Source organism: Callorhinus ursinus, unplaced genomic scaffold (genome assembly GCF_003265705.2).
Source record: "Callorhinus ursinus isolate GAN/ISIS: 27379988/994484 unplaced genomic scaffold, GSC_fseal_2.0 scaffold21, whole genome shotgun sequence".
Lineage (NCBI taxonomy): Eukaryota > Metazoa > Chordata > Mammalia > Carnivora > Otariidae > Callorhinus > Callorhinus ursinus.
Window position 1 is genome coordinate 23791674 of NW_027397083.1, and position 14781 is coordinate 23806454.

Consider the following 14781-nt stretch of genomic DNA (forward strand, 5'->3'; position numbering starts at 1 on the left):
AAATAATTCCCAGAACCTCCCTGGGATTGCCATATATTGGTTAGGAATACATTCTTTGGACAAACAATGCTATTAGTATTCTGAATTTTTATTCAACAAGAATTTCCTTTCCTTTCCTTTCCTTTTTCCTTTCCTTTCCTTTCTTTCTCTTTCTTTTTTTTTTTTGTTTGTTTATTTGTTCATTTAATTACTGGCTACACTCTGAGCCCTAATAATTTTCTCTATAAATCTGTTTTTTTTTTTTACCAATAAAAAAAGCCCTCAGTGATGGAAGGCAGAAAAATAAAGCAAGGTGCTAAATTAAGTAAATAATGTAAGGGGTGGAGGAGAACATCTCAGACTAATGAAACAGCTGCAAATCTCATTGAGTAAGTCACAGTGAGCATAGGGAATGGGTGGAATGAAATGAGATGGGGAATAATTCCTCAAGTGGCATTTTCCCCACCGACTATTGCTATTTGGAGGCAAAAAAGAAGTCCACATATGCATGCACACCCCTCATAAAAATCTCAACTGCAGAGTAAGTAAGCCTTTCTACTAGAGCGGAACTAAAACCTCAAAGGTTCCAAGTTATTTAAAAGTTACTGGTGTCTTCCCCCCATACGTAATTCAATTTAAAACAATAAATACTAAACTATAGAATGAGTGTATGGAAGTCTAACAAAGCACAGCAGTTTCCTATGATAACTACTCTGGCAGCCACTAAAGTAGTTCATCTGATGCTCATTCCTCCCACTTCTTTCCTGCTAACATAGGCACCACAGTCTTGGGAGCACAACCTCCCACTAAATGCTTGGAGGAACGACTGGACACAGATATGGCCACTAAGACATTGGCAAAAGTCTTTAGAGAGGTGTACGACATCATTTACTTTCTCAATGAAAGAGGAACAGAAATGACTGGTATCCTACACAGGCAAGCCCTCTTCTTTCCTTGAACATGGATGTGGTGCTTTGAGCAGAAGCAGTCATCTGTCAACCATGAGATTATGAACTGGAAGAGCAGGAGTCCAAATCCTAATATGGTGAGACAAAGACAGAAAGCCCTGATGGCATCACTGAGCCAGTAAACACAGTAATAATATACCTCCTGACTGCTTGTTTAGATGAGGAAATTAAACCCAATGTGTCAAGACCTTGGTGGGTGGGCTTTCTGTCATGTAAGATTAAGTAACACTAATATATATTCTAAAACGCTAATATAATGAGTTGTTTTAGTATTTGACTTTTTCTTTTTGAAAATCAAATGTCAAACATCCAGTTCTGCTTTCTTATTTTTTAAATGCACACTCTAGTTACTATGAGCTCAATGAACACAAATGCAGAAAGCAGTCCTCATTGAACTCTTAAGGAAGCCAGGCTAAGTCCCTAAAGCTGGATCAATATCATCACCTCAGCATCACTATGAGGCTGGGGTTTTTTACAATTCGCATTTTATGGATGAAGAACTAGAGGCCCAAGGCTAAACAACTCGTGAGTGACAGAGTTAGGTTTAAACCCATTTGTCTTCCTCTAGGGAGCCTACTTTTAATAACTGTTCAGTATAGCCTCCACCTGCTAAAATGAATGAGCCATTTGATTATACAAGGTTTAATGGACCAAGTTAATGAGATTTTATGTACACTTCATTTTTTTTTAAAAAAAGAAAAAAGAATGACTCTAAGGATACACACACACACACACACACACACACAATGTATGTCTTCAAAGTAAATGCTCTTGCTTACTTCTTATAGTTGTCTCCGTAATTATTAATACTTCCTCAAGAAATAAATAGCATAACAAAGCGTCAAACATTAGCAGCACTGAAATTGAAAATAGCCAAGTAATATGCATGTCTTCATTTTCATGAAAGGTATTTTAAGGGGAAAAAAAACTTCTGACAGGTTGTTAATAGATCAAACTAGCAGATATTCTGCTAATTAGATAAACTGGACACAGTATGCTTCTCTTTCATTCAGAACCCGGAATTTGCAGAAACCTTTGAACACAAGGATGGCTGGTGTCAAATGCTCTTCTTGAGTTAAAGGTTTCCCTGTTGCTATGCCATAGTTCCATTGCCCTGTTTTCACAAGAAACTCCTAGCAATCTACATTTTAAAGGAACATAAGTGACTACAGTACTATATGTTCAACAACCTACAATTATGCAAATAACTAATTTGATGGGAAGGGGGCCTTTAAACAAATGAGATAATTGGCTTGCAACATATTCAAGAAAAGTATCTCCTATATATTTTTTTCACCAGTGGAAAGGGAGGTGGAGACTATTGAGTATCTGATTGTCCTATTGTCTGTGCCCTCTCTTTGAAAACATGTTTCCTTTCTCTCTCAAATTTGTAATAGGCAGAAATAGTCTGATGTTAAGCTAGGAATTCCAACCACCATTAGACACAGTGCCAGCACGCTACACATTAGCTAGTATTATATATAAACAGAACTTAGAAAAATTAAAAAAAACACAAGCAAAGAAAGATAACAAAATGGGCATTAGAATCAGGTCTATGAAGTGATTTCCATTAGTCACTGAGTCTTCAAAACAAATGAAAGCTGTATTTCTTCAGTATTTTTTATCTTAAATGCTTTGCCAGCAAGTATGGATTTCACTTTTGTGCTTTTATTTGTACTTGGTTCTAGCAAAATTTCACTGAAGTGAAAAAACTAAATAAAAAGAGGGACCCAAACCAAACTAATAAAAAAGAACGATCAAGAAATTTATATGCTGACACAGTCAGTCCACCTGCCTTTGTTCTGATTAGTTTCCTGTGATCTAGTACATGTTTATTTGGCTGACTTGAACCCTGACATCATTATTGATGTTGCGTGTCTAACCCTGCTTGAGTCCTCCATTTGACTGCTCTTTCATTTGCTTTGTGATCTTCATGTAGGATAAAAAAAAAAAAAAAGAAAGAAAGAAAATGTGCACAAAACAAATGATCCACTGCAAATCAACTTGTTATCATTTTAGCCATCCATTCTAGCTGCAACCATATGGTTTGGGTAGCTGAGCAAAAAAAGGGGGGATTGGAAAAAGGGAAAGTATGTGAGGCATTATGCTTGATGCAGCAGGAACAGGAGGACAGCAGATGAGGATTCACCCTTCACTGCACAAGTGTAAACAGCAGCTGAGTGGGCTGTATTGAAGTTTCTAGGAAAAGCAGACTGTGAAGGACTCACCCTCATGCTGTTCAGCCCTTATCTGAAAGTTGCACTTGGTAGTGTGTAAGCCGGCACAGCTGACAGCAACTGACGTTATAGAAAACACAAAACAGAGCCAAATCTTCCTTCCATCCAAACAATGGGAGTGTTGGCTGGAAAGTACTGAAGTCAAGGGTTTTGCACACTTTCACAGGAAAACAGCAAGGGGTGATGTAATTTTTGCCTGAATACTCAGTCCTAGGATGGGAGTTACTGAATCTATAGAAGTGATTTGTAGTCATCAAGGATAAATGTGTATATTACCTACATATTTGGAAATAATGTCATATGGAAGAGGAAATATAATTTGTTGTATGTGGTCCTACAGTTTAGGCTGAGGAGGTACCAACTGTATAATTAATTAATTAATAGAGTATAATTATAATTAATTAATTAATAGAGTAATAATTAATTAATAGAGTATTCTTACTCTATTCACATGTGAATAGAGTAAGAATACTCCATTAATTACAATGTATGACTATGGAGAACATAGAGTTTCCTATCACTGGAACTATCTAACAAGGAATTCCAGCAAAAATGGTATACAGAATGTCCTATCTTTGATATGTCTCTTCCAGCAATTACTAACTTGTGTGTTATTATGAGTCAAGGATAATACAACTAATCTACCTGCTCCCGCATGCCTTATAAAACAAGTGCCCAGAAGTTGTTCAGGATCATTTGACCCACATTGTTACTATTCACTGGCTCTCAAGGTCCATGAGTCAGTCCCATGTAGTTGGCACAAGGCAGGAAGAAGTTTTAAGAGAGAACCCAAATCTGCACTCTGCATTGGCAAGAAAATTAAACACTTCCCTAGTAGTAGATATATGGGGCAAGATCATTGTTTGGTGGCCTAGTGGAAATAACTGGTTACTAGCTCTGGTTCTACCAATAATTCTTATAGAGTACTCTTATAGAGTACTCACTTTCCTTTCTTCAATACTAGTCACTTAAGATCATCTTGGTTTTAATTTTGAAGTATTTCTAAATTCTTCCACATCCTTAATTTCCTTTCAATCTGTACATTTAATTCTAATAATTTAGACAAAAACTAAATTTTGTCTAACTTTAGTTGTTCAAAAGTCTACCTTCTCACTGTGCAAGTAAGGTATTTCAATTCAAATATGAACATATTTTCCTCTCCCATAAAATTATTTAATGGTTCCTCACTTTCCAAACAATTGGTTTCTAAACATTTATAGAGGGGGAACCATACATTCAAATAAAATTGGATATAAGAAATTTTAGTGGATTCGAGGAAGATTTGAATAGGTGAAGCACAAGGGCTTTTTTAGGCTCATGAAATTATTCTGTATGATAATGATATTGTAATTGTTGACACATGATACTACAAATTTGTCAAAACCCATAGAACTGACAGTGCAAAGAGTTAACATTAATGTACAAAACTTTAAAAAAGTCAAGAAATACCAGGATGGAATGTGGAATGTATAAAAAAAAATCTAACTGTACAACTGTATTACAATTCTGCCAGGTAATGGGGTTATGTTTATTAACTAAAAATCGTATATCTTAAAATGTTAACTTCTACCTTTTATAAAGCCAACAAATAATATATTTGAGAACCATTTGATTTTAGCAATACTTTGAAATTGGCTATTTTAGATAATAATTGCAATTGTATACACATTTATTTCTATATTTTAATTTGTATATTCAGTGTCAAGAAAACTCTGATTTTCAAAGACAAATCATTGTGAATAACAATATTTATGGTATCTGTAAACTAGAAGTAGCAACATGGCCCCCAATTATACTGATCTGGAAGTTTAAAAAAAAATGTCTTTACGTGTCAGTGTTGAACCACTAAATATGCCCTACTCACTTTCTTTAAAAATTACGTCTTAAGGGAGATGATGAATGGTTCTTCAACCAGTTTGGTATTCCCCTACACATACACATACAAGATGATCATACCTTTTCAAATGCATTTGAAACATACTGAGATGTCCGGCAAGGGCATTAAAAAATCTCAGAAACTGCATATTTTTTTCATAAATTCCCTCAGAATTATAAAGGTCAATTATTTGCTGAAACAATATGTTCTTTCAATTCCTTTAATAAATTGTGTGCTAAGCAAGGTGGTAGCTCTGCAAGTATGAATCTTCAAATTGAGCTCATTTAGATTGTAAAACATATCAGCATTTCCTGCAACCTGAGAAATCATAGAACCACTTGAGTAATGGACTTAATTGGTAAAAAGTGATTTTCTTTTGTCTCATTGGCAAAATCTGTGTCACCACCTTGTCTCAGAAGAGGCAATACATTTCAATTTAAAAAGGGACTTTCTGCAAATTGTGTTGCGTTTCATAAAAATATAAGTTTAGAAAGTCAGAAATTTAAAAGCTTTAAAAGTTCATAATTTGCTATTGTTTAACATTTTATTAATGGCATCTTCATATCTACTAATGCTTATCTACACAACATCCCATGACTGCTTAAGTATTTTTCAATAATAATTTTAAGCATAAGATCTGACATTCCTATGATTTTCTAACACTGCTTTTATACCATGGATACAAATGACACTGTATTTTTCACAAATTAAATGCAAATATTTTATCATTTGGATATATGCCATACTTTTATGGACAGATATAAATCATGTAAACTCTTACTCAGATTTTTTTCAATCTCAGTGTTCAAACCAAATCATCAGATTTGTTAAATATACAACTTAATCCAATTAAGTCTCTGCTCATTACCTCCCTAAGAGGGAGCTCCCTTACATAAAAGAGGGAATACTCCCAAACAGCCACCTGTTCTCCCCTATCTCTTGTAACTGCATGATACTGTGTATTTATTTGTTTTTATGTCATTAGTGACTAAGGTGGCCTTCACTTTTCCCTCAATTTCATTAAACTTTCTACAGGGTTCTTCCTGACTCCAGCCACTTGACCTCCCTTCTCTTCATTTACTTTACAAAACTTGCCCCCTGTAAATTCTTTCTCAACCTCTTTCAGACGTAAAACTTCTACAGTCCACCAGGTGGACTGGGTGTACTGAGGTTACAGAAGAAAGGACACAGAGACGGGAATGGAGAGAGGAAGGAAAAAGGAGATGCCAGGTAATGGAACTGCAGTAATTACGAATGTGCACCTATCACAGTACAGGTGATTAACAGATTGTATGTCTGGAACTACCCATTGTAAACAAAACAAAAACAATGAAAATGAACAAATAAAAGACAGACTAGGAAAGGCAAACAAAACAGAGGGGAGACAAAGAGAACATATAAATGCAGAAGTGAGTTAAAAAACAAGGTGGAAGAACATGTAACTCAAGGAAATCCATAATTTATTGTAAAATGTTGCTGTAAATATTTAATGAAATTAATTTAATATGACAGATGACAAAGATGTGAAGGTTAAAAAAAGATGGGAAAAAAAGATGAATATGGAGATTGCAGAATTAAGAAAACAGATAAGCAAAATGGCTGCATTTTAGGAAACAAATTGGAGTTAACAACTAATGATATGACTGAGAATGAAGTTATTGCTGTAGGGGGGGAAGTCTGTCATTGTGAAGAAATGACAAAAAGATTGAAGCAGTGCAAAGAAGGTAAGCATCTAGTGTTTTTTCTAAGTTTTAAAAATCTTCCTTTTTTACTCTCTGGTTTGGTGAGATTTTTAAAATCCTCTATGTTGATTTTTTTTTAATGTTCTTTTTTTTTCTGGGAAAATCATCCATGCTGCATAAAATGAAATTTAAAAATCTCCTTATAGGGACGCCTGGGTGGCTCAGTTGGTTACGCATCTGCCTTCGGCTCGGGTCGTGATCCCAGGGTCCTGGGATCAAGTCCCGCATCAGGCTCCTTGTTTGGAGGGGAGTCTGGGTATTATGTAAGACTGATGAATCACTGAACTCTACTTCTGAAACTTTGAACGAAAGCTCGATTTCTCTAGCCATGATAAAGTAAAGCAGGTATTCAACTTCATAATGTCTATTAATTTAATGTTGATCAGAGTTCAGGAACAAGATGCTGTCTTCTCTCTATTGATTTTAATAGTCATTTCTATATTGACTAGCCTTCATCATTATGTTAGCCAGTATGGTCGATTCACAATTGTTTTTCCTTTACAAATAATTGGCTAAAGTTCAGTAAAGGTTAGATGGAAATTATCAAACAGGCTGTGTCATTTATAAAGTCTTTGGGATTCATTGATTGAGGTCCCTCACCTCCCCCTTATAACTGGCTGAAAGTTTACCTTCTTATTGATGAAAGTCTACCAGGAGACAAGGGAATGGGACCTATTGATGGAATGTCTAAAGGGAAAAAGGCAATTGTAATTCATGGAGCAATTACACTTGGGAATGTATTTTAAAACTTCACAGTTGAGAAGTAGTTTAATTTGTCTGTTCCTAATTGTAGGTCAGTGTTTTAAAGCCTGCTGATTACCGGAGGATGCTGCAATGACAGTTTCCAAATTTCTTTGCAGATGACAGGATGGCACAATTTAGAGAATACAGGCTTTTCTCTGATATATTATCTTTATAGATATATAACTATTATATAGTTTCTATATTATGTAACATGTATAATTAATATATATTAATCATGTAATTATAATTTATAAATAAATATGAAAATATGTTAATATAACAATCACTATATATTACATAATATAATTATATATTACAAAATATAATTATATTATATAATGATAATTATAATACATATAATAATTATAATTATCTTAAGTGAAAACCACTCTCCTCGCCAGCTGTTCACAGTGGAGGAGAATACAGATAACTGCCATTTGTTGAAGAATCACTAGCAGCCATTCCTCTATGCAGCATTTCATAGATGTTGCCTCATTTACAAGGACAATAACCATATGAGGTTGGCACTTTATGACAGAAGTAGCTAAGACTGAAGACTCTATAAATTATTCAAGGTTAAAAAAAGCTAGAATGTGAAGACCTTTGAATTCTCAAGCTATTCTCTTAACTACTTGTTTTCCTACTTCCCATACACCCAAAGGCCAGTGGATTGCAAACACTGGCATTCTCCCCAACATATTTTCACTGTGCTGCTCACTACATCTCCATCCCACGTACAAATATCTTCTTCAAGTCTCATGCCACCCTGCTAATCTACTCTGTACATCTCTTCATCAATACCATTTGTGGGTCTGGTGCTGGAGTTGGTCCATTTTAATATCTACGTGGAAAACTACAAGTTACTTCTCAACTTATTATTTCTTAATCATTTCTCCAAGGACTTTTACCTTCACATTAGCAAATGGAGGATGAATTTGAACTTTGTCCTATCCCTCAAAGTTTCCACCTATGAAATCTGGATCTCAGCATCTCAGCGCTCACCACGGGTACTCACCGCTCCTTCTCTCCCCTCGCTTTCCTCATTCATCTTACTCTTCTTCTCCTATTCCTTGGTATCTTCATTTTACCACACGCTATTAGCCTACTTACCTATTTCACTTCTCAAATACAGCCTAATAATAATTATTTATAACAATGATGATGAGGGTGATGTTTTTGGAAAACTATGTACCAGGCACTGTACGACACACTTTATATTTATATCTGAGGCTCAGCGAAGTGAAGCAAACCATCCATGACGACACAGCTAATCATGACATCATTTGGAGGAGAGAGTGGGTCTGCCTTTCCTATTCCAAGGTCCACACCCTTTTTTTGTAACTACAGAGTGTAATCTCTATGACTTAGACTCATATAATCCATAATTTTAATAAAATACCACCATTACTGGGAGCTGTCTTCTTTCCTTATCCTTCAGGGAAAACATTCCTGGAAAGCTCAACTCCTGAAATTATGACTTTATACCCGTTTTGTCCCTTTACCTTCCGTTTAATAGTATCTTGAAAGAAAGGGCATGAAAAGTATCTTCAACTTGCTCCCTTTGACTCGGCATTTCACTCCATTATGTTGTTATCATTGGTTTATGTCTCTATCTCTGCCTCTGAAATATGAGTTTGAGAACAGAGAAAACTATCACTTTTATCCCCAGTGCCAAGTACACAGTAGATACTCAACCGAATATTACTATTAGTTAATAAATACATGAATGTATCAAAGAATGAATGTTGACCAGGCTACAAAATCTGAGATTCTGGCATTGAAATCTGTATTGGCCTTCTACTATTTAGGTAAAGTTAAAAAAAAAAAAAATGATTTTACTTATCGGTTCTCAGTTTTCTTCTCAATAAATTAAAAATAATATTCAGCCTGTCAGTATTCTTAAAGAGGCATGTATAAGATGAAATCAAACCATGAATATGAACACGCTATATAAACTATAAACAGTTATTAAGTAACAGCAGTTAATATTAGATAAATTTCTCTCTCCTCCAGCATCATATAGAAGAAACAGCATCTTTCACTGTTGGTGGGAATGCAAGCTGGTGCAGCCACTCTGGAAAACAGTATGGAGGTTCCTCAAAAAGTTGAAAACAGAGCTACCCTATGACCCAGCAATTGCACTACTAGGTATTTACCCCAAAGATACAAATGTAGTGATCCAAAGGGGCACATGCACCCCAATGTTTATAGCAGCAATGTCCACAATAGCCAAGCTATGAAAAGAGCCCAGATGTCCACTGACAGAAGAATGGATAAAGAAGATGGTGTGTGTGTGTGTGTGTGTGTGTGTGTGTGTGTGTGTGTGTGTATATGGAGTAACTGCTCAACCATAAAAAAAAAAAGAAATTTCACCATTTACAACAATGTGGATGGAACTAGAGGGTATTAAGCTAAGCAAAATAAGTCAGTCAGAGAAAGACAATTAATATGATCTCACACATATGTGGAACTTAAGAAACAAAACAGAGGATCATAAGGGAAGGGAGGGAAAAATAAAACAAGATGAAATCAGAGAGGCAGACAAACCATAAGAGACTCTTAATCATAAGAAACCAACTGAGGGATGCTGGAGTGGAGGGGTGTGGGAGGGATGGGGTAACTGGGTGATGGACATTAAGGGGGGCACAGATGTAATGAGCACTGGGTATTATGTAAGACTGATGAATCACTGAACTCTACTTCTGAAACTAATAATACTCTATTTGTTAATTAACTGAATTTAAATAAAATAATATTTCCTAATTTTGTCATCAAACCAATCTTAGAATATGGGTATTATTATTATTATTCCTAGTTTATATTACTAAATTTGTAAACTGAGACTCAGCAAGATAAAATTAATTTCCCAAGTTTACCGTATGGGTAAGCAGTTTAGTCAGGATTTAAACTGAGCGGTCCTTGAGATAAGTCCCTGCTGTTTACCAACCTGCAAATCTACCTTCCTAAAGTGTATGAGGACTGGGTGTAGTGCTCTCAAAGAATTATAAAAAGAAAGGACAAGAGAAATAACAAAATAGAGAAAGAGATTGCAAGGCATACTAGAATGAATTTGCATTTGTTTTTCTTTTTGCAGACGTAAGGATGATTAAGGCAAATTAAGAATTGTGTAGGCAATGTTCTAGTAACACCAGAGCACTTTATTTGTAACCCGTTTGTAAGAATAATGAAAATCATATAATGTTTGAAAGATCCAAACATTTAAGGAAAATATGACATGGGCACAGAAAAGAGCAAAAGAAAATGAAAATAGAATCATAAATTTTCACTAGTAAGAATCTTGGGCTATTAGCTAATTACAGAGAATTCAAAACTTCAGTGATACTTCAATCTGACTATGGACATCTGTTGCTAGGATTCACATGGAAGGAACTGTTCAATGGAAAGAAGTCCGAGATTAATGGGACCTTCTCAGTGAGTCATAACTACCCAGTGCCTATAGAGGCTTAATGAGAAGAAGAGATTTACCTGTTCCCACAAATGCAATGTGATATTACTACAAGGTAGGGATTTAAAGTCAAACAGACCCCAGTTCAGATCTAGAAAATGTTGGTAATCTTGAGCAGGTTAGTGTCTTTTTCCAAATCTCCATTCTCTTATCTTTTAAAAACAGTAATAAACCAAGATAAAATTTTAAGAGTCTAGCACAGAGCCTGTTATAATGAGTTCAATATAATGAGTTTACTTATGCATTTATTCATGACACCATGTAATAAGCTCTTCAGAGCATAATTCCTACCCAAAAGAAGATGAAATTTAGAGGGAGAGATGTAAGTAACTCAGTCATTACATTCTATAAGGGGATTAGTGAATGGTGCTATGAGAACATACAGGAGTACTACTCAGATCTGTCTGAAACATCAGTAAGGATAAAGCTGGATAAGGATCAACACAAATTAGTGAGAAGTAAGAAAAACACTGCCAGCCAGAGAACACATCCAGTGTCAAAGCTTATCGTGGCATCCCAGTACAGTCAATCTCCAGAGATAGATATCAAAGCTGAATGTGAAAGCCAGAGGCAAAACAAAAGCCAACTTGAGAGGTTCAGCCCATTTCTATCCCTTCCCTCAACAAGACCAAGCAAGTGTAAGCTAATAAAAATCCAATCCAATAGCTCATCCTTTGTCTTCAAAAAAGAGTTAAGAAAGAGTGGACATCAAAAATAGCAAAGCACCAACAAATCAGGTAGGTTGCTTCTTTAGCATTGAAGCACGATCACGGTAATTTCTGCTGATACATGTGTTAACCCTTGGAGAGTCCTAAGTGTAAGAGTTCCAGGGAAGAAGTCAAGGTGAACAGTGGAGTTGGACATTTAGAAAGCTGTAAGTGGAGTTGGACATTTAGAAAGCTATTTCCTACTGGTATGGGCATTTTTCACTATTTAGCAAGAAGCGTGGCCATCTTATATGTACTCACTGAAAATCAGATCTATAATTAAGTTAAATTTCTGGTAAATCAAATCATGACTTAATTAATTTTTGCCTTGATTTTATCTGCAGTTATTTAATGTCTCCACTCCCATTGTGAGTTTGTGTGTGTGTGTGTGTGTGCGCGCGCACACGCGCGCATTCCCCCATAGAACTTACCTGCTATCCACAAATGGGTAAAATGTTCAAACAATGTACACTGATAAAATAAACTGTCCAAGAGTTTGGTTGGGACACCGGGATGGTTCAACTGGTCAAGCGTCCAACTCTTGATTTCGGCTCAAGTCATGATCTCAGGGTTGTGAGATTACCCCCCCACCCCTTCCCGGCATCAGGCTCTGGTCTCAGTGGGAATCTGCTTAAGATTCTCTCTCTGGAGCACCTGGGTGGCTCCATCAGGTAAGTATCTACCTTTGGCTCAGGTCATGAGCCTCAGGTCCTGGGATTGAGCCCCACATTGGGCACCCTGCTCAGCAGGGAGTTTGCTTCTCTTTCTCCCTCTGCCTCTCCTCCCCACTTGTGCTCTTTCTCTCTCTCTCTCTTTCTCTTTCTCACTTTCTCTCAAATAAATAAAATCCCCCCCCAAAAAAACAAAAAACATTCTCTCTCCCTCTGCCCCTCCCCCCCTTAAAAAAAGTTTGATGATTCTGGTATGATATTCTGGTATCATATCTGGCACCATGTCATCTAAAATGGACCACTCTTCAGAGACAATAGCATACTTTAAAATTTTGACATTTTCAAAGCACTTCCACATTATTCAATTCACACAACTACATGGAGGGGTAAGCTGTGCTGGGATTCAATAACTTACAAATTATTTTCAAGTGAGTTTCTTCTGTTGTAATATCACCACTGAGCCAAAAAAAGGCAGGTACTTTCATTATCTTCACTTAAAATAGGAGAAAATTGAGTACTAAGGAGATATAACAACACCTTGCTGAAACGAATATGATATCCACTGCCCCTGTACTAAAAATGCATGTAAGCTTATTTTAGCCTAAAATTTTAAACTTAAACTGTGGTAAATTGAATTAAAAAGGGGCAAGGATTCTCATTTCAATTTTTACACTGAAAGTCTAGAAAGCACTATTTCCTAATGTTGGTAAAACACACAAATGACAGAACCAAATTATCATCCTAAAAGCTTTTATTTCAGTTGACTGTTTTCTGTAGAATTACAGATAATTAGATTTTGGCTTTAGAATCACTAACTAAAATGTGTCTATTTAATTAAGCCTGAAACAAGAATCTACAAAGTACTTCTGGCATTAAAGAAAATAATATCAAACCTTCCAAATGAGAAGCAGACAAGAACAGAAATAGAAACAATGCTTACTTTAGCCAATATAACTCCTGAATACTCATACCATTTGTAAGAATTACTAATTATTTTGAAAACACCAAACCACAATTTTTATACTATTTTTCATAAATGTGTTATAAAAATCCCAACATTTTACACAATCTGATGAAATGTCCGCAAACATAAATCACTTATTTTTTTCAGAAAAATATGCAAGTGCCTTTGATGTGCAAGCCAGCGGGCCAGGTGCTCTGAAGATAAGCAAACCCTGGTTTTGTTCTTCAAGGAGCTGCTGTACATATAAGAGAAACTTTATGCAAAATGCTAAGTGATTACAATTACAATTACAAGAAAAGTGTCCTATGAAAAGCAAAGATAAGAAATTTCCAACAATGTCGTGAGTCTTCCAAGCTGAGGCATGATGTCAAGTTTCATGGAGAAATTTTCATTCCGTAGAAGGAAATGTTGCATAAATTGCCCAAGAATATTCAGGAAGCAGTATATGATTACAAATACTTCCACCTCTGAAAAAGATGAAGTAGATGCACTTGTCCCTATTTCTATCAGTAAGTACAACTAAAATCCCTGCTAATTATATATAAAACAAACATAAAAAGACTCTCAAAGGTGGAAAGAAGAAAGTAGCCTGGCTAGTGAACCTGACCCAAAGAAGTAAATGCTGGTGACTTCCTTGGTTTTCTCAAATTCTGGTGAGTTCCTCAGTCTTCTTTTTGTCTTATGTTTTATGTATCTCAGACATGGAACCAAAGACGGTGTAACTCGAAACTCCAAAGTTATAGACAAAATAAATGTTTCAACAAAAGTTTGTTCTCTCTAGCCAAAAAAAAATGTAACAGGGGACAGCCTACAAACACACACAAGAACCAGGCAATAAGCTTCCTACTCCAGTCAAGGACAGCAGACACAAACTGTCCCACCCCAAATCATGCCAGCAAAGGTCTAGTGAGTAGCCTAACCTCTACCTTCACCAAGCTATAATGAAGTAGCCCAACCCCTGCAATGTGGTGGCATTGGAGAGTGACCTGTATCCCCAGTGATGAGTGACAATCTCTCCCCAAACATCAGTGGAGACTTGTGGGGAGGCTGGACTTACTCCCCACCAGCAGTAATGAGATGCTTTGCCAACTCCCACTTGTAATGCTGTCACCTACGGCCCAGCAGAGTCAAGATGTTCACCACTGCCTGGAGATAAATGGCCACACATACCCCACACCTTAACTGATGTCAGGCTGAGTAGATAGTGAAACTTCCCATACCTGTTCAGCAGTAATGAGAAGTCCCCCTTCCCCTAGAGTGGCAAAGGAGGTCTAGTGGAGACTGGTACTTCTACCGCTGCCTGGCAGTAATCAGGCATTGTACTCTTATCTTGCCAGAGTAGCTTCAGAGGACACCAGCTAAAATAGCTTAAGTAAGACCCAAAGTCTCATAACATAATACCCAAAACATCCAGGTTCAGGTTTCAA

At 36.2% G+C, this 14781-nt stretch overlaps 1 protein-coding gene across 4 annotated transcripts in view; it reads right to left on the reverse strand.

Moving 5' to 3' along the window:
* LUZP2 (leucine zipper protein 2) overlaps window positions 1-14781 on the reverse strand; it is a 478379-nt gene that overhangs the window by 344498 nt on the left and 119100 nt on the right. Inside the window, exon 2 of one of the 4 annotated variants that reach the window (XM_073904840.1) lies at window positions 9049-9167. The exons of the other annotated variants lie outside the window; for them this stretch is intronic. Coding sequence (XP_073760941.1) covers window positions 9049-9119 — 71 coding nt within the window. The 5' untranslated portion in view covers window positions 9120-9167. The remainder of the gene's footprint in view (window positions 1-9048; window positions 9168-14781) is intronic. 4 annotated transcript variants of the gene reach the window in all.